Below are 22,402 nucleotides of genomic sequence, written 5' to 3'. Positions count from 1 at the left end.
ATTCTTCGTTGAATCGTGCCAAAGTAGCCTCCTGGACTGGATCTGTCGCCTAGCCTCAACTCCCTGACGCATTCACGCCAGTCTCTTCCGTCGTCTGTGGTATGTTGTGAACTGTTGAAACTCCCCTTCCTCTCCGCCGCATGGCCCCTTTGCACGATGGAGTCGCGACGGCGTCACCACCCGTTCAAGAAGCTCATCCGCAGAATTGCCAGTCTAATTGACGACCGCCCAGCAGATTCCTCAGAGCAGAAGCGTCCCCAGACCTCATCAGCGTTACGGTATCTTTCGCATTCGCTGCCCTCCCTCGCCGCCATGGCCGACCAAGAGGAGGACTTCTCCTCCTTACCGCTCCCCGACCGCTTTTCACACAAGGTACTTTGGAACAGATCTCGCCGTGCCGCTAGCTCGTGATAATACTCTCCTGGCTGACCTGACTTCTTTTTGTTTGATATCTAGAACTGGAAAGTCCGCAAACAAGCCTACGAAGATGTTGCTAAACAGTTTGCCAAATCACCGGATGAGTCCGACCCGTGTTTCCGACCCTTTCTGAACGACCCGGGGCTGTGGAAGTCTGCCGTCTCAGACTCCAACGTGGCTGCCCAGCAAGAGGCCATCATTTCTTTGTGCGAGTTTCTCAAATATGGCGGACGAGACGGTGCTCTGCGCACACGCGGACTCGCAATTAGCCCCATGGTTGAGAAGTGTCTATCATCGACGCGACCTGCTATCAAGTCAAACTCTCTCGAGGCATTGCTACTGTACATTGAGCTGGACGTTGCTGCTCCTGTTATCGAGGAAGTGTTACCCGGTCTTGGTAACAAGGTGCCCAAGAACGTGGCCGCTACTCTCAATGCCCTAACCCAGATTGTCCACAACTACGGTTGTAAGATCGTCGATCCGAAGCCTATTCTGAAAGCTCTACCCAAGGCTTTTGGTGCTGCGGATAAAAATGTGCGTGCAGAGGCCACTAACCTTGCTGTGGAGCTCTATAGGTGGCTGCGTGAAGCCATGAAGCCCATGTTTTGGGGAGACTTGAAACCTACACAGCAAACCGATCTGGAGGCACAATTTGAAAAAGTCAAAGCCGAAGGCAATCCCAAACAAGAGCGACTATTACGGTCTCAGCAGGAGATGGCTGAGTCTGGCGGCGGCGGAGGCGATGATGGCGAGGAGGAGGGCGAAGAGGAGGCAGACGAGCCCGCCGAGATTGATGCTTTTGCCTTGGCCGAACCGGAAGATGTTTTGAAGAAGATGCCGCCAAACTTCCACGAGCTTCTTGCCTCTTCCAAATGGAAGGATCGTAAAGACGCCGTTGACGCGCTGTACCAAGTACTCAATGTTCCTCGCATTAAGGACGGCGACTTCAATGAAGTAACGAGAGGTCTTGCAAAGTGTATGAAGGATGCCAACGTTGCCGTTGTTACTCAAGCGGCCCAGTGTATTGACTTACTGGCAAGGGGACTGCGGCAGTCTTTTGGCAAACATCGCGGCACGGTGATGCAGCCCATAATGGAACGATTAAAGGAGAAGAAGGTCACCGTTGCCGATGCTTTGGGAGGTGCCCTTGATGCTACCTTTTTGGCGACGTCATTGTCCGAGTGTCTCGAAGATATTCTTGCTTTCTTAGCAAACAAAAATCCCCAGGTGAAAGAGGGCACAATGAAGTTCCTCATTCGTTGCCTGCGGACCACACGCGATGTACCTTCCAAGCCCGAAATTGCCCAAATTTGTGAAGCTGGAAAGAAGATGCTGTCCGAATCAAGCCCGGCTATGCGAGATGGTGGTGCTGAGATTTTTGGAACAATCATGAAGATCATCGGCGAGCGAGCCATGACTCCTAATTTGGAAGGCCTGGACGATATTCGAAAGACCAAGATCAAAGAGTACTTCGAGACGGCTGAAGTCAAGGCCAAGGACAAGCCCAAGCCTGTCCCGAAGCCTGCCCCAGCAGCGGCACCGAAGAAGGTCGTCGGAGGCAAAAAACCTGCATTGGGCGCGAAGAAAGCAGCCCCTGCTGAAGCACCCCCGGCAGCAGCTCCAGCAGCGAAGCCCGCAGGAAGCAAGCTGGGCCTACCCAAGACGGGCGGCTTGAAGGCTCCCCAAAAGCGGGCGGTTGGAGCTTCTGGAACTGTATCACCTCGTCGATCCGGACCGATTATGCCACCATCCGATGATGAAGAAGAAGAGCTGCCGCCAACACCGCAGCCAAAACCCTCTCGTGGCCTAACAGGTCGTTCTCTGGCTAAGCCCGCTGCGGCCCCTGTATACATGCCCGCCGAATCCCCTCCTCCTCCAAGTGGCCTTTCCGCCATGGAGAGGGCTGAGCTAGAGGAGCTGCGGACTGCTAATGACCGCCTAACTCGCCACATCGACGACCTGCGACAGGAACGAAGCAAATTTGCGTCAGAGATTCAAGAGCTAAAGAATCAGAATGCCAGTCTCATTGAGGACCACACGCGAGACGTATTGAGTATCAAAGCCAAAGAAACCCAGCTTGTCCGTGCTCGAAGCGATGCAGAGGCGGCAGAGGGAACCAACGACAGATTACGGCGTGAGCTGGACCGCCTAAAGAAGGCGCTCAGCCGTGCTGAGGCAAACGGTAAGTTCAGTTCAATTCTGGGCACCCTTATTTCCTGCGCTGATATCTAATGAATCAAATACAGGTATGAGATCACCAACACATGATGATATGTACCATGATACCATGGCTGCTCCTAGTGCCCGAAGTAGGATGAGCTTCGCTAGCAGCCTATCCGATGAGAGAGAAAATGGCGATGCTCCATACGCACGAAGCAAGCTAAGCCCGGACCCGCGCTATGCGGGTAGCAATGGATCATCCGGTCGTGGATCTCCTGCTCGAGGTTATAGAAATATTGCACAGCATGATGATGGCAGCGATTCAACGTTGACATCAGGCAGAGACCGCCCAGTATCATCGTTGCCGCCAGCCTCGAATGGAGTAGAGAGCTGGAGACGAGCAGCTGAGGTGACAAGTCAACTGAAGGCTAGAATTGAACAGATGAAGGTATGAAAAAAAATCTCTGTAAAAGGTCTTAATTCTTTGATTTCTAATAAACTGGTAGGCCAAGCAAGGATTTGCCAGATCTTAGGAAACGAGTCACGATCAACAAAACATCACGATATACGAGATTCCTTGTGCCTAATGATGGCCTGTGATTTTGGTGAAACAAACCCTGCAGAATCATTTATTGGGCCACGCTACATAGCTTGACATGACGGAATCTTGTGTGCATTTTTAGGCGTTGGAACCCATACCCCCCCTTTTTTAAAGGAGAAGGAGAGAGAAAGAAAGAAATTTGGTTGATAGAAGTATACCGCAGACATACTGCTTTGGGAAACTCGGGGTGTGTGAGGAGGATATATATAAGAATAAGGTTGAAAGGTATGGATGAATGGTTGACGCTGCCTGGGCAGTAACCCCAAAGAAACTTTTACTATGCCAAACTTATACGGCCGTGGTGCATTTTAATTTACGATGTTTTATTTTCTTTCCGCATTAGTTTTATGTGTGGGCGGGATACGGTGAATTTGCTTATTGGCTGTTCTCAAGATTGTATTAGATATGGATAAGGAACTGAATTAGTTTGCTAAACTGCTACAATGAAGATAGTTGGCTATGAATACATAAAAACGAATTGAGCGTTGGTTTTCGACGAACTATTTCTTCTTCTTGCTGTCTTTGTCGCCCTTGGCTGGTTTGCTGTCCTCATCAGGCTTCTGTTTACTCTCGCCATTGTCCTTGGACTTATCGTTGTCGTCTGCCCCGTCCCTTTGGCTGTCCTCAGCGTCGTCCTTCTTGTCTTCATCTTTATTGCTTTCACCTTCACCGTTCTCTTTCTCGCTGTCTTCTCCGTCGTCCTTTTCACCCTTCTTGTCCTTACCATCACCATTTTCTTTGGCTTTCTTCTCTTCTTGCTGCCTTCTCTTTTCCGCCTGTCCTTCTTCCCTAGCCTTTTTGGCCTTCTCCTTTCTAATCCTATCCATCTCTTCCTTCTCCAACTCGGACCAGTTCGTCTCCCTATCAGCAATGCCCGGGCCCTCCAACCGGGCCTTTAGACTCTTCTGGTTGAGCTCCCCACGCTTAGTGATCTTGGCGCGGCCAATGAGCGAGACAAAGATGGAGAGGCCGACCATGGCCGTGAGGAGGAAGCGGTACTTGGCGTACCACGGTGGTGCCCATCCGTTCTTCGTGGCGCGGGAATCAGCGTAGTAGAGTGCGACAAAGGCTCCGAATTGAGTCGTCAACGCGTATTCGAGGGGCATCAGGAGCGTGGGCCAGGCGACGATGGATGCGCCGAGACCTATTCCGTAGCGGAAACGTGTTCGGTTATGCTCCGGCTTCTTTTCTGCGTATTCGAGGCCCTGGTTAAAAGGTTAATGTTTTGGACTTCAAATTGGTAAAGAAAGGGGAAGGGATGAAAGGCTGTACCCAATGAATGGCTCCAAGGAACGAGATGATCACGGCACCGTATCCGAGCTGTAGGGGCTCGATGACATCAAGTAGATACTGTGCCGTTTCGTGTTCTAGAAGAATGTGGTCGAGAATTCGGTTCCCATTTGGGACGTCGCTGTTGAGATTCCAAGCCAGGAAGACGGTTGATAGAGAGGTAGCGAGGTAAGGCACTGTGCCTGATAAGCCAAGAATGTGAGATTCTCGAGGGACCGTATCTAGACGGAATGTATCTTTGACGATATCCTAACAATAGTCTCAGTCTTTTAATGCTATAAATAACATGTAGTAGTTTGAGCTTTTCATACAATGTCGTGTTTGAGACTTGAGTGTACGTTTACGGCATCTTTATTGGGGCTTTCAGAGGGTTCAAAGACGCTTCGGACGCTGCTGGTGGTGGAAACGTGCTCGCTTGACTCGAGTTTCTTCGGAAGGTGCTTGTCGTGCTCTTTGTTGGATGGAGGAGGATTTGGAGGGTGGCCGGAAGAGCTGGCTAGACGGGTTGTTTGGTATAATGGACGCTGTGTTATTGGCGATGGCCTGGGAGAAGCGAATCTCGCACCGAGTATCCTCCCCGAGGATCGCAGCATTGGTGAAGCTCTGAACATGACGTTTGAGGTAGCCAAAATGAAATTATTTGAAACAGAAATGTTTATTTGATTTGGAAAAGAAGATACGTTCCAAGGATGAATGTATCGTTAGGAGAGTCTACATGCATGAGTCCAAATGAGCTCGCCCAAGCTTTTTGGATCATAATATTCCGTACAAGGCTTTTACTATTGAAGTTGTTCTTTAAATTCAATTGCGATCAGATTCGGATCGAAAATACAATAAACATAAATACGATTATGGCAAGAATCCGATCAGCGCAAAAATGGGAAGCAGTGATGCTATGATGACATTTGAAGGTATGGCTGAGATGGTGGTCGTGACGTAATGGCCACATGCACTGGGGTATGACGGCGGGATAACGGGAGAGGCTGCCGAATCGTCGATTTTAAATGGCTATGAGAACTAGAAAATGGAGAAGGACGTTGGATGAAGGAGCTTTTACTTTTTAGTTTTACGGACATTGTGGCGGTGCTGTTGAAGCTGTGGTAACAGTATGAAGTTGGCGGTGATGCTATCACTTGCACATGGAGGTAGGTTGGATATGCTGCAGTAGAGATGTTGAAGATGTGTTGCATAGCTATTGAAAACCTCCCCAGTTTTCTTCAGCGCATTCTTATGCCCAACTCTTCAAGTCCGTAGCACAATCTCAATCAGTACACAGCATCAGTAGAGGCCTTCTCCTGGTTCTTGGCCAAAACAGGAAATAAGCCAAGCTAAGGAATCGCAGCAGAAGAGTAGGTACTCGAAGTATCAGCACTACTTACCTAACAGCACATTAGTACTCGCATGCATATGATCGTGTAGGCTACTGCTTACCTATGTTTGTATGTATGTACATGCTCAACATCGACAGCATTAATGCACTCCATTAAGAGGCCTCACAAGGTGTCCGTGTCCACGTCAATCACACCAACAATGAAATCGATGCCCTGAACACCAATTGGCCGGGCTCAAACTGGCGGGGCAGTCCTTACGTCATCGCCACCCTTTACTGCTGGCTGGCGGGGCGTGTCGCTATCTTCAGGGATGGCCCAGTAGGCCATAGCGCCTGTAGCAGGTACCCGACGGCGCTGTAGCCGCCCGCTGGGGACTTGGAGCGCGCTGGACAAGCGCTCCAACACGGCCCTTCTCGTGAGAATAGCCTGATCGAGTTCCTGCCATCGATCGATTGACGTCGTTGATCGTTCTTCGTGGCCCAAACACCAATCCTGGAGTCGCAGTCGAGACACTCCTTCAATCTTTCATCCAAGTCACCATCGCATTGCACTCGCACTGCATCGCACGCTTCGGGCTCGATTCTTTTACCACCTGTTTGTTTTCTTTGTCATTTCTGTGTCTCTGCCCCTCCTGTCAGGCTGCGACGCATGAACGCACTCCGCTCTGATTACAGCCGAAGCCCACGAAAGCAGCTCGGTTCGCGCCCAATCTCCCCACTTTGAAGCGGATTTTACAATTGTTTGCTTCTTTCTCTCCCTCTCTTGCTGTTTCTCGAAAACACACACAGCAGCAGCTCAAAGGCAGCAGATCGCGGCCGCGACGAAACAATCGACCGGCGAGCACTCTCTGTGCAGAGCCCACGTCCCCCACCACCGCCAATGTCCTTCCTGTAGGCCCTCGACCGACAAACTCTCTCCAACGCCCGTATCCCCGGCCCGGGTTACGGCATAAAATACCGGCAAGATGTTGGAAGGACTCGTTGCCGGCTTGCTCAACCGCTTCCTGGGCATGTACGTCAAGAACTTCGATCCCACACAGCTAAAGGTTGGCATCTGGTCCGGCGACGTCAAGCTGCGGAACCTCGAGCTCCGCCGAGAAGCTCTCGACCAGCTCAAGCTGCCCATCAACGTCATCGAAGGACATTTGGGCGAGCTGACGCTTTACATCCCCTGGTCCAACATTCGGGGCGCCCCCGTCAAGGTCTTTATCGAAGACGTATACCTGCTTGCGAGCCCCAAAGAAGAGGCCGAATACGACGAAGATGAGGAGCAGCGCAGGAAACAGAGGCTCAAGATGGAGAAGCTGGAGAGTGCTGAGCTGCTGAAAGAGCGTAGCAAGGCTGGCATGAGCCAAGAAGAGCAGAAGAAGAACCAGAGCTTCGCCCAGAGCTTGGCCACCAAGATCACCGACAATCTGCAGATTACGGTCAAGAACATTCACATTCGATATGAAGACTCCATCTCTGCGCCTGGCCACCCATTCGCTCTCGGTGTTACTCTTGAACAGTTTAGCGCTGTCAGTGCTGATGGCCACTGGACGCCGTCCTTCATCCAAGACTCGGCTACAACTACACACAAGCTCGCGACACTGGATTCTTTGGCCGTATACTGGAACACCGACTCAGAGCTTTTCAGCAATGGGCGCGAAACAATATCTCACGAGGATATGGTTAGCAAGTTTAAGAGTATGCTTGCCAAGGTTCACGTCCTCGACTCGAGCAACCAATTCATCTTGAAGCCCGTCAGCGGACAAGCAAAGATTGAGCTAGATAAATCCGGGGCCATCGAGGCGCCCAAGTTCAAAGCCACACTCTTGTTCGACGAGATTGGTGTTGTGTTAGACGACGACCAGTACCGCGATTCTCTGATGATGGTGGACCTATTCCACTACTTCATTCGCCACCAGGAATACAAGGCACTGAAGCCCAAGGGTGTCAGTCCAAAAGAGGATCCTCGAGCTTGGCTGCTATTTGCAGGGAATGCTATCTTGGGTAAGATCCATGAAAGGAACCGCAAGTGGTCTTGGGATTACTTCAGAGAGCGCCGCGATGATCGTAGACGGTATATTGAGCTCTTTAAAAAGAAGAAGCAAGGAATTCTTCTCGAAGCTGAGGAGACTGAGAGCCTCGATAAGCTCGAAATGAAGCTTAGCTATGAAGATCTCAGGTTCTGGCGGTCGTTGGCCCGAAACCAGCTAAAGAAAGAGAATGCAGCCGCCCTGAGCAAGCAGCCCCAGCAACCACAGCAGCAAGGTTGGGTTGCCTGGATGTGGGGCTCCAAGCCGACAGGAACCATTCAAGAAAACGAGGAGAACACGCAGATGACAGAAGAGCAGCGAAAGGAGCTGTACGAAATGATTGACTGGGATGAGAAGACTGCCCTCGCCGAAGAAGTTGATGTCCCACGTGAAGCTGTCAATATGTGTATCGAGGCATCACTCAGAACCGGCAGCTTTACGCTGAAAAAGAGCCCTCACCACAATACCATGGATCTTCTCAGTTTACATTTTGACGTATTCAAAGCCAAGGCCCTGCAGAGAAAAGACTCAGTTCTAGCTAGTATCAGCCTTGGCGGTCTACGAGTCAATGATGGTACAACTCCTGACAGTCTCTATCCAGAGATTGTTCGAGTAAAAGACGCCCAGAAGCGGAAGCAAATCTCACTCGAAGAGCTTGAGACTACCGATGAGGAGCCGTTTTTCGAGTTTGAAATTGAACAGAACCCTCTTGAGCGGGAAGGTGACATTGCAATCGTAGGCAAGCTGAAGCCTCTCGAAGTTGTCTGGAATCCTAATTTCATTGTGGGAATTGTCGACTTTTTCCGGCCTCCGGAGAGGCATATGGAGTCTATCGCTGCTTTGATGGAGACTGCTGGTGCTACGGTTGAAGGCCTCCGTGAGCAGACGCGAGTAGGCTTGGAGTTTGCACTGGAAGAACACAAAACAATCAATGCTGAGCTGGATCTACAAGCACCTCTCATCATCATTCCAGTTAGCATCACTACCGAGCGTTCGACGTGTCTCGTTGTAGATGCAGGTCACATGCACGTGAACAGCCAGCTAGTCGACCAGGAGACATTAAAGGAGATTCAAGCCAAACAGCGCCAGTCGTACAATGAAGAGGACTTTAAGCGCCTCGAGTCCGCCATGTATGACAGATTCATCGTCAAGTTTACTTCAACACAAGTCCTCATCGGGCCGTCCATCGAAGAAGCCAAGTCTCAGCTGACCAGTAAATCCGGCGGATCACCGTTACACGTAGTGGAAGAGATCAATGTCGATTTTGTGGTGGCAATGTCAATTATACCCAAGGCACCCAATCTCACCAAGCTGAAAGTCTCTGGTCACCTGCCCATGTTGCATGCCACGGTCTCTGATACCAAGTACAAGAACTTGATGCAGATTATCGACGTTGCGATACCGAGGTTCAGCAAGGAGATAGATCAAACCGTGGCACCCGCTACTGGAAGACCGTCATCTTCACGTTCACGGCCACGGCTGGCCAGCAATGCCTCCAGTCGATCGGCGCTCAGAGCGATGCGTAGCCGTCGACAATCCGCATTCCCATTCCTCCAATCGTCTACGGCAGTCATCTTGGAGGATATCGATGATGATGACGATGACGACTTTGAAGATGCTGAAGATGGAACTCATAACGAGCAGTTTAGAATGCAGCAACGGAGCTTCGAGTTCAACTTCAAAGTAGACACCCTGAAGGGTTCGCTTTATCGAAGCGATCCAAACAAAGCAAAACCTGATGCTCTGCTTGTAGAACTAGTGGCGGAACGCTTTGATCTATCTTTCTACACTCGACCCTATGATATGGCAGCGGAAGTGTCTCTTGGATCGGTAACTATGGACGACTTTGTGGATAACCCGCCTGCCGAGTTTAAATCGATTGTGTCTTCTGGCGACCGAGAGGATCTTCAAGCTGGACGAAGCCTTGTTCATGTAAAATTTGTTAGGGTCAACCGCCAGTCGCCAGAGTTTATGCCTGTATATGAGGGTGTTGAAACAAACATAACCACCACCATATCTACTATCAACCTAGTAGTCACCCGGAAAACTCTCCTCACCCTGCTGGACTTTATTCTCATCACATTTACAAACAACGGTGGCGATGGACAGACGAGCCAGGCTACTCCTGCCCAAATTAGCGATACCGAAGACGACGTAGCTGTGGCACCTGTCGTCATTGAAGAGCCGAAACAGAATACAAACGCTACGAGCTCGATCCGCGTCAAGGTTGAGCTGAAGAGTATACGGCTTATCCTGAATAATGATGGTATCAAACTGGCAACGCTTTCTTTCAACCACGCTGATGCCGGTATCTTCCTTCGAGGTCAGACAATGCGAATCTCGGCCAAGCTGGGCGACCTCTCTCTCATCGACGACGTCAATCTGGGCGTTTCAGAGGATTCTCATCTCCGAAAACTCGTTACTATTCAAGGAGATGACCTTGCTGATTTCCGATACGAGACTTTTGATCCTCAAAACCCCCAAGCGTACCCTGGGTATGACAGTTCAATCTTCCTTCGTGCGGGATCCGTCAAGGTCAACTTTGTGGAGGAGCCATTCCGCAAGATTATCGACTTCTTGGTCAAGTTTGGAAAGATGCAGGCATTGTACAACGCTGCACGCCAAGTTGCCCTGAACAGAGCAAACCAGATACAGCAAAGCCCAAGCAGAATTAAGTTTGATGTTGTGGTCAACACGCCGATTGTCGTCTTCCCGCGCGCCGTCATTCCTGGTCGCCCCCAGCGCGATCTCGTCACGGCTTACCTGGGAGAAATCTACGCACAAAATAAGTTTGTCCCTCTTGATGACAGCAGTAACGCCAATGTTGCTATGAAGATTTCTACAGGAATCAGGAACATTCGCCTTACTTCAGTCTTCCATTATGCTGATAACAAATCTGAAGAGTTGGAGATGATTGATCACGTCGACCTTGGATTTAACATCACTCACGCTGAACACACCAGTGGCGCGAAGCGGCCAGATACTGAAATCGAAGGAACGGTGTCTGACATCAAGCTCCAGTTAAACCAGCACCAACTAAAATTCTTGATGGAGATTTCGAGATCCGTTCCCGCTGCTTTTGCTGGGGACGGCGATGCCAACGTGGAGGCTGAACGGCTTGTTGACAACCAGACTTTGGAGCGCGCTAAAGCCACGCCCGAGGGCGGCGACCAGTCTATGAACGAGCAACCGCTAATTGATCTTGGTCCTGAGCTGGGTTCAGCTTCTAGCGTGTGGACCAAACTGGATTTTGTATTTAATGCAAACACCATAGGCCTTGAAATCATCATGGCTCCAGACGAAGGGCCAGTCAACGATGTAGCCGCCTGCAGCCTTTCACGCTTCTCCCTCGACGAAACTCGAGTGAAGACAAGAATGATGTCTGATGGCTCAATAGAAGCTGAGCTCCTCGTTCGTTCTTTCACAATCTACGATAGTCGTCCTAGAGATACGAACAAGTTCCGACGAATCATGACATCTTCCAATAAAGAAGCGCAGCAGCTGATGGCTAGCGTGACAATATCTGGTGGGCAAGAGCGCAATGTTATTGCAATGGCCACAATTGACAGCCCTCGCGTCATTTTTGCCCTTGACTATCTTTTTGCCCTTCAAAAATTTGCTACCGAAGGGTTGACGACGGCAGAGGAACCACCAAGTCTGGTGGAGACTGAAAGCATCCTGAGCTCTCCTGAGGAATCTGATACGGAGTCGATGCAAGTCTCATTTTCGCAGCGACCGTCTATCAGTTCCCCACGACCTAGCATGTCTCCAGGAGACCCTGCAGTAGAAACCCTGCAGAATACTCAAACTCCTATGAATATCGCCTTCCGAGTAAACCTTGTGGATGCTCAGGTTATCTTAATCGCTAACCCCTTGAGTTCTAACTCAGAAGCGATTGTTCTTGGAATCCGCCAAGTTCTTCTCTCACGACAGCATGCCCTCACTTTCCAGATTTCCGAAATTGGCATGTTTTTGTGCCGAATGGATCGGTTTGAGACCTCTCGCTTGAGGATTATTGATGATTTCTCAGTACAAATGGGCATGGATACTCCGGATCCGAATTCGACAGACATCCATATCGAGATCGAACCGCTTATCCTAAGACTCTCCCTGAGAGATATCCTGCTTGCGCTCCAGATTATCGGAAGGGCAGGAGAACTATCTGGATCTGGAAGTGACTCCAAGGAACCAAAGGAGTCTGCCGCCGACCAAAAGGCCAAGCAACTGAGGTCAAAGGCCAAATATAAGCGCGGTGATGCCTCAACGGCAAAGAGTAATACAGTTTCCACTTCAGCAGCTTCGAGAGCTGTAGCTCAGAAACCGTTTTCCCCTCCAAAGAATGAAAATATGTCTGCTACCATTGACGGTATTCGAATCGTGCTAATCGGCGATCTCCATGAACTTCCTATCCTTGATATTGGAATTCAGAAATTCACTTCGGTCGCCGAAAATTGGTCGTCGAATCTAAAGGCTGAAGCTGCCGTCGATATGTACTCCAACGTGTACAATTTCGCAAAATCAAGCTGGGAGCCCCTTTTAGAGCCATGGCAAGTCGGCCTTGGAGTGGCGAGGGATTCTGTCACTGGCCTTCTCTCCGTCGACGTCGTATCGAAGAAGACGTTTGATATCACAATTACAACGGCAACAATTGCATTGGCTTCCAAGTCTTTTGATTTCTTGACGGGATCTGAGAATGTCCTTGACAAGCCTCGAGGCGTTGAAGCCCCGTACAAAATCAGAAACTACACGGGCTTCAATGCTGTTATCCACTCTAAGAGCCCCACGAGCTCTGAGCCTATTACACTGCAGCTCGAAGATGGCCAGGAAGCCCCGTGGAGCTTTGAGAATTGGGAGAAGATGCGAGAGAATATTCTTGCTGAATCACATCAAAACGACGTTGGCATTCACCTTGAAGCAAGCGGGTTCGACCTAATTAAGAATGTTTGCCTTAACCGTGAGGGTGAGTTTTTATACAGTCTGCGTCCCAAAACCAACAACGTCTTGCATAAACTTTGTGTGGAAGTAAGCTTGGGGGCCGACAATGTAAAATACGTCACACTCCGATCTCCGCTTGTCGTCGAGAACGCTACCCAGATTCCTGTGGAACTCGGTATCTATGACGCCCAGGACGGTCATCTGCTCAAGATTGAAAAGATTGCCCCTGGCGATTCGCGGCCTGCGCCAGTCGGAGCTGTGTATGAGAAGAGGGTTCTTGTGAGACCGGACAGTGGATTCGGATACCAATGGAGCGCAGAGCAGCTTTGGTGGCAGGATTTGCTGAAGCGCCCGACAAGGCAGCTGGTCTGTAATGGAGAAAGTGGCGATCCGTTCTACTTCCAGGCGCACGCGTCGTTTGATAGGTCGAATCCTAACACTGGGTAAGTTTGGGCCATCTCATTTCCTAGATGTTATGACTATGTAATTTTACTGACTGTTTCTTCCATCTAGGTCATACCCGTACATGAAGATCAAGCTGTCTGCACCCGTTACTCTAGAGAACCTTTTACCATATGATTTCAAGTACAGAATCTACGACAAGAACACAAAGAAGGATTGGTCGAATTTCCTTCGCAAGGGTGGCGTTAGCCCTGTCCATGTTGTCGAGCTCTCTCATCTTCTCTTGCTTAATATCGACATGCAAGATACTGTCTTTAAACCAAGCGACTTTGCTATTATTAACTCGGGTACGAATGAAGATTTCCGCAAAGAGTCCCGCATTGTAGTCAAAGATGACCAAGGCCTTTCCCTCAACCTAAATCTCCATTACCATAAGATTCCTCACAGCGGCGGTGCTTTCAAAATCACAGTATACAGCCCGTACGTAATCCTCAACAAGACTGGATTGGATCTTACAATCAGGGCAAAGAGCTTCCTCCAACAGGCAAAATCGGCTGCTGGCCAGTACCCCCTTATAGATACGTCTGAAAATGGCCGACCCAAAGCTTTGCCGTTCATGTTCTCATTCGGTAGTGACGATACTCGCAACCGAGCTGTGCTCAAAGTAGCAGACTCCGAATGGAGCAAGCCTCAGAGTTTTGACGCAATTGGTAGTACATCTGAAGTAATCCTCAGTCATTCTTCCAACAGAAGCAGAGAGATTCACTTGGGCATAACCATCCAATCTGGCGATGGAAAGTATAAGATGACAAAGGTCGTGACGCTCGCGCCGCGCTTTGTGCTTAAGAACAAGCTGGATGAAGAAATTTTGATTCGAGAATCCAGCTCGTCAGGCTACATGACTCTCGCTCCTGGCGCTCTGCAACCGCTTCACTTCATGCAAAACTCTACAGTCAAGCAATTGTGCCTCTGCTTCCCAGGGGTGAATAACCAGTGGACGTCTCCTTTCAATATTGCAGATATCGGAACTACTCACGTCAAGATTGCCAAGGCAGGCCAGCGTCAACGCCTTATTAGAACAGAGATTCTTGTAGAGGACTCGACCATATTCCTACACTTTAGTGCTGAGACTAAGAACTGGCCTTTCTCGATGCGAAACGAGAGTGACACCGAGTTCACATTCTATCAAGCAAACCCCAACGTCGAAGAAGACGATGTGGAAGACCGAAGCGGCTGGAAACCCATCCGATATCGCCTGCCACCTAGGAGTATCATGCCTTATGCGTGGGATTTCCCGGCGGCTAAGTTCCGAGAGGTGGTCATTGCTACTGGTGGCAAGGAGCGGCACGTCAAACTGGCAGAGATTGGCAACCAGTTCCCAATGAAGTTTACAAGTCCAAATGGCACTCAGAAGATTATTGATATCAATGTTGCTGCAGACGGGCCCACGCAAACTCTCATTTTGAGCAATTTCCGCCCAAGTCAAAGTTTGTACAGGCAAAAGACCCTTTCAAGAACGAATACCGGACCTGAGGCTTTCGAGGTCAAAGATCAGAATACCGGCGCGACTTTTGTGGCTCAGCTTAAACTCTCTGGCGTCGGTATTTCTTTTATCAATTCTCAGTTGAAAGAGCTTGCTTATATCACGTTCAGGGATGTCCAATTCCGTTTCTCAGACTCACCAGTGGTCCAGACTGTGTCATTGGCCATCAAGTGGATACAAATTGACAACCAATTGTATGGAGGACTGTTCCCGATGGTCCTATACCCCAGCGTGGTGCCTCAGAAGGCACAAGAGATTGAAGCTCATCCGTCACTGCACGCCATGGTCAGCCGAGTGAAAGACGATTCATACGGTGTGCTGTACATCAAATATGCAAGTATTTTACTGCAGCAAATGACGATTGATCTCGACGAAGATTTCGTATTTGCTCTCTTGGACTTTTCGAACGTTCCTGGAGCCAGCTGGAGCTCGGTGGAACAAGAAGGCAAGCTTTGTGATGAAGATTTAGATATCCCAGAGCCAAGTGAGCGAGAATCTGGCCAGGACATCTATTTTGAAGTTTTGAACATCCAACCGATGCAAGTGGACCTCAGTTTCATGCGTACCGAGCGCATCAATGTTGAGGATAAAACTTCTACTCACAACCCGCTCATGTTCTTCCTGAATGTGATGACGATGGCTATTGGTAATGTCAACGATGCGCCGGTGCGATTTAACGCACTGATACTAGAAAACGTACGAGTGTCCACACAGGTGCTTATTCAAAACATTTCCAATCACTACAGCCAGGAAGTCATGTACCAGATTCACAAGATCCTGGGTTCCGCCGATTTCTTGGGTAACCCGGTAGGCTTATTCAACAACATCTCTTCAGGAGTGAACGACATCTTCTACGAGCCGTACCAGGGTCTTATCCTTTCCGATCGACCTGAAGAATTCGGCATGGGCATCGCAAAGGGTGCTGCGTCGTTTGCCAAGAAGACTGTTTTTGGATTTTCCGACAGTTTCTCCAAGTTTACTGGCAGTTTGAGCAAGGGTCTTGCCGCAGCGTCTTTGGATAAACAGTTCCAGGACCGACGACGCATTACCAGAGCAAGGAACAGGCCGAAGCATGCGCTGTATGGTGTGGCGGCTGGTGCGAACAGTTTGTTCACAAGTGTAGCTTCCGGAGTTGGTGGTCTTGCGCTTAAGCCTCTGGAAGGTGCTGAGCAGGGTGGTGCTCTGGGCTTCTTCAAGGGTGTCGGAAAGGGTGTCCTGGGATTGGCAACTAAGCCAGCAGTGGGCATTCTCGACATGGCCAGCAATGTTAGTGAAGGTATCCGCAACACTACCACAGTATTTGACGGCAATGAACTGGAGCGCGCGCGACACCCGCGTTTCGTGCCCAATGACGGAGTCGTGAGACCTTACAGCTCCAGAGAAGCACTCGGACAGTACTGGCTGAAACAAGTCGACAATGGGCGATACTTTGACGAGCAGTATATTGGCCATCTTGAACTACCCAAGGAAGATATGGTTGTGATGGTGACCTTTGCGCGCATCCTGCTGATTCGATCTCGGCGACTGACTAGCGAGTGGGACGTGCCGCTGAAGGACATCCAGACGATTGCAAAGGAGCGCACGGGCATCAGCCTCTCTTTGAGAGATGGGGCAAATGGACCATTTATCCCGGTGGGTGGAGGTAGCGAGAGAGGATTCTTGTACAAGATGCTCGGAGTGGCTGTGGAAGAATTTAACAGGAGGTTTAGGGGAAGTGAGAGGTGATGTTGACGATGATGCGTGTATTGTATTTTAGCAGTATTCTTATGAGTATTATTACGAAATGACCATAACGAAATTTGTGTTAAAAATATAGAGTTTTGTTTGTTACTTTGTTGTTGCATACGTGCTGGGTGTTGTCATTTCATATTATATAATGTATTAGCCATACTACATGCAACGTACCTTTTCCTGAATGCAGGCTCTTCGCGGCTCTGCACCCTATTGGGCCTTTTATCACCAAGTTATTTAGGCACCGATATCTTCTTAAGCGGGGAACAAAAAACATCCATAGGGAATTCTATAACCATAAACACGCGACTCTGTTACACATGTGCTTATTATTACCAGTCATTAGTATATATTTAGTAGTTTAATACTACTTCTACGATTTCTACTACTCCACTTCGATGGATGGACTTTCACTTGCAGCAAATATTATTGCTGTTGTTGACATAACGATAAAAGTCGGTTCAATATGCAGTGAATATATGCAGGCCCTGAAAGACGCAAAATCAGACATTAGTCGCCTTTATCAAGAAGTCCAAGACTATAGATCGGTCTTGGACAATGTACAGAAACTGCTCAATAAAAACCATGAGCTCTCCGCCACTCAAGATTTGCAGCAGACAATCATCTCGAGCTTGTTCGAATATATGACCGATTAGATCGTAGCAGAAATACCGCGGGGTTTTTTGGGTCTAGGGTGTTGAAATGGCCTTTTGAGAAGAAGGAGCTTGATATGATGATTGCGAAATTGAATGGTCAGAAGCAAACTATATCGCTTGCTTTGACTATTGATCATACGTAAGTTGTTGATAAAAGCTGTTCCTCAGATCTTATGCTTACATCTCTTACAGGAAGCAGACGGCATCAATCAATCAAAAGATTGATCTCTCCAGCCTTCCAGATGTCAAAGGCGCCAGATTTGATTCCCATCATAACGAACATGAACCACTATGCTTGCAGGGCACCCGAATGGAAATATTGAGCAGCATTGCCAGTTGGATCAAAGATCCCCAGGGACATTGCATATTCTGGCTTCGTGGACTGGCTGGAACTGGCAAATCAAGCATATCTCGCACAGTCGCACGTGAATTTTCCAAGAAGTCAATCGCAGTGACTTCGTTCTTCTTCAAGAAAGGTGAAAGAGATCGCGCGCGAACGGCGCATTTGTTCACAACAATTGCGCATCAACTTGTTCACGCTCTGCCCGAAGCAGCGCCTTTCATTCGCAGAGCGGTTGAAGACAACCCCCATATATCGGACAAAGTCTTGAGCTATCAATTTCAAGAGCTTATCTTGACACCCTTGGCTCAGATTAAGAACAATTCCAACCCAACCGTTATTGTCATTTTGGATGCTTTGGATGAATGCGACGATCAACATCATGCTACCACTCTTATCAGCTTGCTATCAAGAGCCAAAGAAGTTCGAACAATTCGTCTAAGGTTTCTCGTTACCAGCAGGCCAGAGCTCCCTATTCAACTTGGTTTCAAAAAACTAGGTGGTGAATATGAGAACGTGGCATTACACGAAGTGCTCGAGCAAGACATTAGGCGCGATATCTCCGCCTATCTCAATGCTCAGTTGCAGGAAATTCGCGAAAAGTTCAACTATGAAGTTTCTTTGAATGCACAACTGCCGAAAAGCTGGCCTTCGCAAGACCTAATTCATCAACTTGTTGATATGTCTGTTCCATTGTTCATATTCGCTTCCACCGTTTGCCGGTTTATTGATGATAGGGATTGTGGGTCCCCCGTTATTCAAGCAGAAAAGTTTGTTGCCAATTACAAAGATATCGACGAGTCAAGCCGAATGTCAATGACATATCTTCCCATTTTAAACCATATGTTAGTTAAACGGAGCGACTCAGGCACAAACGTTCGCTCCGCCACGGAGAAGGCCACCATCATCAAGAGGTTTCGACATATAGTGGGATCAATGGTTTTGCTTGCAGATCCTCTTTCAGCAGAATCACTGTCAAAGATACTTGGAATTGATCTAACAACTGTGGAAATCGAGTTCAATAAATTGCATTCAGTTGTCAATATTCCTACAGACTCAAGTGTGCCTGTTAGGCTGTTCCATCTATCTTTTCGTGACTTTCTGGTCCAGGCTGGAGTGGAAAACCAACATCCCTTCCAAGTTAATGAACGAAAAACCCATGAAACTTTGGCGTTAAAGTGTCTCGGGCTACTATCCCGTAATAATAGTCTTAGAGAGGATATTTGTCAACTAAAACACCCGGGGACGTTGAGATCTGAGATTGAGCAGAGTAGGATTGATGCCTACATATCGCCCTGCATTCGATACGCCTGTCTATACTGGGTCTATCATTTGAAGCGAAGCGACTACCGAGTTTGTGATACGAGTCCTGTGCATACTTTTCTGACTACGCACCTCCTCAATTGGCTTGAAGTGATGAGCTTGCTAGACCGTATTTCGGAAAGCGTCAGCATGATTGATGATTTGATGAGCATCATTGAGGTAAGATGTAATATTTTCAGCAGTTTTGAGATGAATCTAATCAGGCGTTTTAGAATTCAGCAGGCCATCAAATATTGGAGTTGCTGTACGATGCAAAGAGAGTTGTAATGAGCCATCGTTACATTATTAACACGGCACCGTTACAGCTCTATTCTTCTGTCTTACTGTTCTCTCCTCAGAACAGCAAAGTCGTTAAGCATTACGAAGAGGCGATTCCTAATTGGATAGACCTTCGTCCTGATGTCGCGAAAGACTGGGACCCTTGTTTACAAACAGTGCAGCTAACCCCCCATCGATCAGCAGCTACCTTTTCAAATGACACATCGCTCATCGCAACTGCATCAAGCAACACTGTTGATATCTGGTGTACCGGAACGGGAGACTGTATTCAAAGCTTTTATGTTCCGAGTTCTTCTTGCGAGGTGTTATCGGCATGTGGCTTAGCTTTTTCGGCACATGACAAGTTGCTGTATACTTTAACTAGCAGACGTGAACTTCTTGCGTGGCATACAGATACATGGAATTGCGAGCGTCGAACCGCTTTGACTGCCTTAAATCCTCAATCGAGCTTGCAAGACATTGGTAAATATACTGTTGTCTTTTCCAACGATGCACGTTTTGTGAGCCTCGCAAATTTGAGGAAGCTGGAGATGTATGAAGTAGACACCGGGCAGTGCCTCAAGCAATTCGACTTTGAAGGAAATTTCGGCGTAATAGCCTATTCACACGACATGAGCCAATGTTTGATTGGCTTTGAATCTGCAAATTTCAAGAGATCATATTACTCCTACGCTTTGCTTCGGAACATCCGTGACGAACCTCACATTCAGCTGCGTATTGAATCGATTTGCTGTGCAGCATATTCAATGGACTCGCATTTAATAGTAGTTGTGGGTGATTGTGCTCTGGAGATATATGAGCAGAGTGAGAATGAATACAAGAAAGTCAAAAGCAGTGCTTGCTTTACCCAGTATAAGCAACTTGTATTCTCGCATGATGCGAAGTTGCTCGCTGCAATGATATATGGTGGGATACACGTTTTCGAAGCGAGCACCCTCCAATGCACTCGGCGATTTAATTTGCCCGCTTTAGACTACTACCCTGCCTCCATCTCCATCTCTTTCTCACATGATTCAACCCTGTTGATGGCCATTTATGACTCTCATGAGTAAGTGGGATTTGGGCTATAGCCAACACATTGAACAATGGGATATTGAGGATGAGCGTGACGAAATCAGAGACGTGGAATTTTCTGCAGATTTCGAACTAATAAGATGTCAAAAGTACACAATTTGTCAAATATTCAGGGCTGAGACTGGTGTCTGTCTAGAATCTGTCGAGAACGAGGCTTTTGGCATCCGCAACTGCCCGTGGGCAATGTTAGCTAATAACCTCGTTAAAATTTGGCAGAGCGATGAAGAAAACCGTCATAAAACCCTAAAAATACCGGAAGAATTACATCAAGTTGTTGAGAGCCGAAAATCGATTCCACTTTTTTTGTCTCCAGACTTTGCTCTTCTAGCGGCCATGAGTGGTGGTTCAATTTGCATTTGGAAGTGTGATACTGGGGTACTGATTCTGAAAGAGATAAACATCTCGGCTTCTAATCTTAGATTTTCGCCTGATTCGTCACTTCTACTTTTGGAAGAATTATCTCCAGAGAGTCCTCATGTAACTCTTTGGCGGATAAGCACTGGCCAAAGTTTGATAAATTCTATGAAAGCTAGATTTATTGGATTTTCGCCCGACTCTGCGCTCGCACTTATCCGTCGACAAAGCTGCGACCGCAAAGATCAATTCTTACTGTATTTGGGTGAAGATATATTAGAGCTATTGTCTACAGAGACAGGACATGTGGTCTATGAACTTGGGAAGCTGGATTACAAACGGAACTGTGATAGTCATTGTTTCTCTCAAAATGGCTCAATTTTAGCACTGTCAGGCTTGACTTTTATCGAGATATGGAACCTTGAGACAAAGAGCCTTATACAGCTCATTAGCACTGGCTGCTGGACGGGATTAAGTTCATTTTCACTTGGTAATACGTGTCTAATCACAGATTTAGGTGCGATTGGTTTGGAGGCCGATTTATCATTTAATGTTGATATGGCCGCTGCAACGAGTGACATTCTATTCAATGCTTTCAGCAGGGAGCATGAGAAGACTTCGAGCCGTCGAGGCCTCAATTTCGGTCGTGACTTTCGATGGATTATGTGGAATGAAGAAAAGCTCCTGTATATACCTGCCGAATATTGCGAACAAGGCCGTCAGGTTCTGTACGCATCTGACCCGACTCAATGGTCGCCACGCCGACTTGTATTAGAAAGTCCAAGTGACAGACTAATCATTGTTGGATTTTCTATTGAAAAAGTTCAAGCTTTATTCTCAAGAATATAAGAGGATTCATCCCTTTCAACATAATACAGATACAAGTAGGAATAAGAAAAGTAGAATTATAAAAGTCCCGACATGCTATGCATACAGTAGAGGCAATAGGGGTAATAGAGGTAGTAGAGGTAGTGGAACCAGTGGCAGCAATAGAAAGCCAATATTAAATTACAATAACTCTTTGGTGGAATAATAATACGCTAGTAATCGAGCAGTGTATTCATAGCTATAATATTCCATAATCCTTTGCTCTCTTCTTGGCTGCTGGTCAACAAGAGCATGTGTCTCATGTAGTTAAAGCGAAGTTTAGAAATCAATTAATTATTTTGGAATGCAAAGAGGCAAAATTCACGCAGGGGATTACAATTGACAGTAAATCACGCCTTATATCGTACAACCGCCGTGTTCGGACCTCTGGCCGGCGACGGCAGCTCACTTTCGGGCGGAGCCGATGGAAGAGAGCAATTGGAAGCGTTTGAGTTCACCGATATTTCTATTCTCGGTACCGAATGAATGGTTCTATAGAAATGAAATAGGCAAGATAGGCTATGGTAGCGTGCGCCCTTGGCTCGCTCGGCATGTGGTGTCTGCTAGGCGAGGCGGATTTCGTAGGCTCCTTGCTAGCTGGGGGAGTGTGCTTGCGGAATGGCGTTATTGCAAGGGGTGGGATATGGGCTGTAGCGAATCTGTGATAAAAACAATGGAGTATGGGGTCAACAGTGGTCGCTTGGCATCCGAGATAGTACATGTACCTGTATGCTTGTGTGCATCATGGCGGTGGTGATGGTGATGGCGATGTTGAAAATAGTAAATGACGCACGCAGCTAGCTACGACTATCTATCATTGATGCCCCATCTTTTCCCCAGCTCTCCCCATGTTTTTTGAGGATCCGATGCAATGGTTGACCTGAGCTGAATCCGTCTGGGGGAGGAGACAGCTGCAATATCGGCAGACGCCGATGGGACTGGAGATACTTGCGGGGGTGGAGGAGGCCGGACGGAGGAGGCCGAAGGGCGGCAGGCAATTCTCCGTACTTTGACAGTAGCTCGTGCTTGGAGCTAGAGCCACGGATCGCGGCTGTACACAGGGCTCGCGCCTCGGTCAAAGC

At 48.2% G+C, this 22,402-nt stretch overlaps 5 protein-coding genes across 5 annotated transcripts; 4 read left to right on the top strand and 1 right to left on the bottom strand.

The window, feature by feature from the left end:
* Positions 1-77: 77 nt before the first annotated feature.
* Positions 78-3,394, top strand: GGI43DRAFT_79426 (armadillo-type protein). Its single transcript, XM_083210325.1, has 5 exons — positions 78-103; positions 236-372; positions 457-2,599; positions 2,664-3,025; positions 3,084-3,394. The coding sequence occupies exons 2-5, from the start codon at positions 313-315 to the stop codon at positions 3,108-3,110; spliced, it is 2,592 nt and encodes an 863-aa protein (XP_083059504.1). The 5' UTR covers positions 78-103; positions 236-312; the 3' UTR covers positions 3,111-3,394.
* A 48-nt stretch (positions 3,395-3,442) lies between these two features.
* GGI43DRAFT_79396 (uncharacterized protein) lies at positions 3,443-5,198 on the bottom strand. Its single transcript, XM_083210324.1, has 3 exons — positions 4,780-5,198; positions 4,451-4,717; positions 3,443-4,383 (listed from the first exon to the last, which is right to left on the bottom strand). The coding sequence occupies exons 1-3, from the start codon at positions 5,077-5,079 to the stop codon at positions 3,679-3,681; spliced, it is 1,272 nt and encodes a 423-aa protein (XP_083059503.1). The 5' UTR covers positions 5,080-5,198; the 3' UTR covers positions 3,443-3,678.
* Positions 5,199-6,763: 1,565 nt separating this feature from the next.
* GGI43DRAFT_384842 (membrane morphogenesis protein VPS13) lies at positions 6,764-16,421 on the top strand (the record flags this gene model as incomplete). The annotated part of the gene is made up of 2 exons (XM_083203569.1): positions 6,764-13,194; positions 13,265-16,421. The coding sequence occupies 2 exons, from the start codon at positions 6,764-6,766 to the stop codon at positions 16,419-16,421; spliced, it is 9,588 nt and encodes a 3,195-aa protein (XP_083059502.1).
* A 368-nt stretch (positions 16,422-16,789) lies between these two features.
* On the top strand, positions 16,790-19,537 carry GGI43DRAFT_79381 (ATP-binding protein). Its single transcript, XM_083210323.1, has 2 exons — positions 16,790-17,222; positions 17,276-19,537. Exons 1-2 carry the CDS (start codon positions 17,158-17,160, stop codon positions 19,011-19,013), a joined length of 1,803 nt encoding a protein of 600 aa, XP_083059501.1. The 5' UTR covers positions 16,790-17,157; the 3' UTR covers positions 19,014-19,537.
* On the top strand, positions 19,538-21,382 carry GGI43DRAFT_79357 (uncharacterized protein). The gene has a single exon (XM_083210321.1). The coding sequence runs from the start codon at positions 20,061-20,063 to the stop codon at positions 21,300-21,302; it is 1,242 nt and encodes a 413-aa protein (XP_083059500.1). The 5' UTR covers positions 19,538-20,060; the 3' UTR covers positions 21,303-21,382.
* The last annotated feature ends 1,020 nt before the right edge of the window (positions 21,383-22,402 follow it).

The sequence above is a fragment of the Trichoderma evansii genome, assembly GCF_050947405.1.
Source record: "Trichoderma evansii strain SZMC 28006 chromosome Unknown GGI43scaffold_13, whole genome shotgun sequence".
Taxonomy (NCBI): Eukaryota; Fungi; Ascomycota; class Sordariomycetes; order Hypocreales; family Hypocreaceae; genus Trichoderma; species Trichoderma evansii.
This window is presented reverse-complemented; position numbering and strand designations above follow the sequence as displayed.

Coding starts and splice junctions, on each gene's coding strand:
- GGI43DRAFT_79426 (XM_083210325.1), top strand. CDS start 313: ATGGCCGACCAAGAGGAGGACTTCTCCTCCTTACCGCTCCCCGACCGC. Junction 373..456: donor CCGACCGCTTTTCACACAAG/GTACTTTGGAAC, acceptor TTTGATATCTAG/AACTGGAAAGTCCGCAAACA. Junction 3,026..3,083: donor CTAGAATTGAACAGATGAAG/GTATGAAAAAAA, acceptor ATAAACTGGTAG/GCCAAGCAAGGATTTGCCAG.
- GGI43DRAFT_79396 (XM_083210324.1), bottom strand. CDS start 5,079: ATGTTCAGAGCTTCACCAATGCTGCGATCCTCGGGGAGGATACTCGGT. Junction 4,718..4,779: donor CAAGTCTCAAACACGACATT/GTATGAAAAGCT, acceptor GACTATTGTTAG/GATATCGTCAAAGATACATT. Junction 4,384..4,450: donor TCCTTGGAGCCATTCATTGG/GTACAGCCTTTC, acceptor CCTTTTAACCAG/GGCCTCGAATACGCAGAAAA.
- GGI43DRAFT_79381 (XM_083210323.1), top strand. CDS start 17,158: ATGATGATTGCGAAATTGAATGGTCAGAAGCAAACTATATCGCTTGCT. Junction 17,223..17,275: donor GCTTTGACTATTGATCATAC/GTAAGTTGTTGA, acceptor CATCTCTTACAG/GAAGCAGACGGCATCAATCA.
- GGI43DRAFT_79357 (XM_083210321.1), top strand. CDS start 20,061: ATGACTCTCATGAGTAAGTGGGATTTGGGCTATAGCCAACACATTGAA.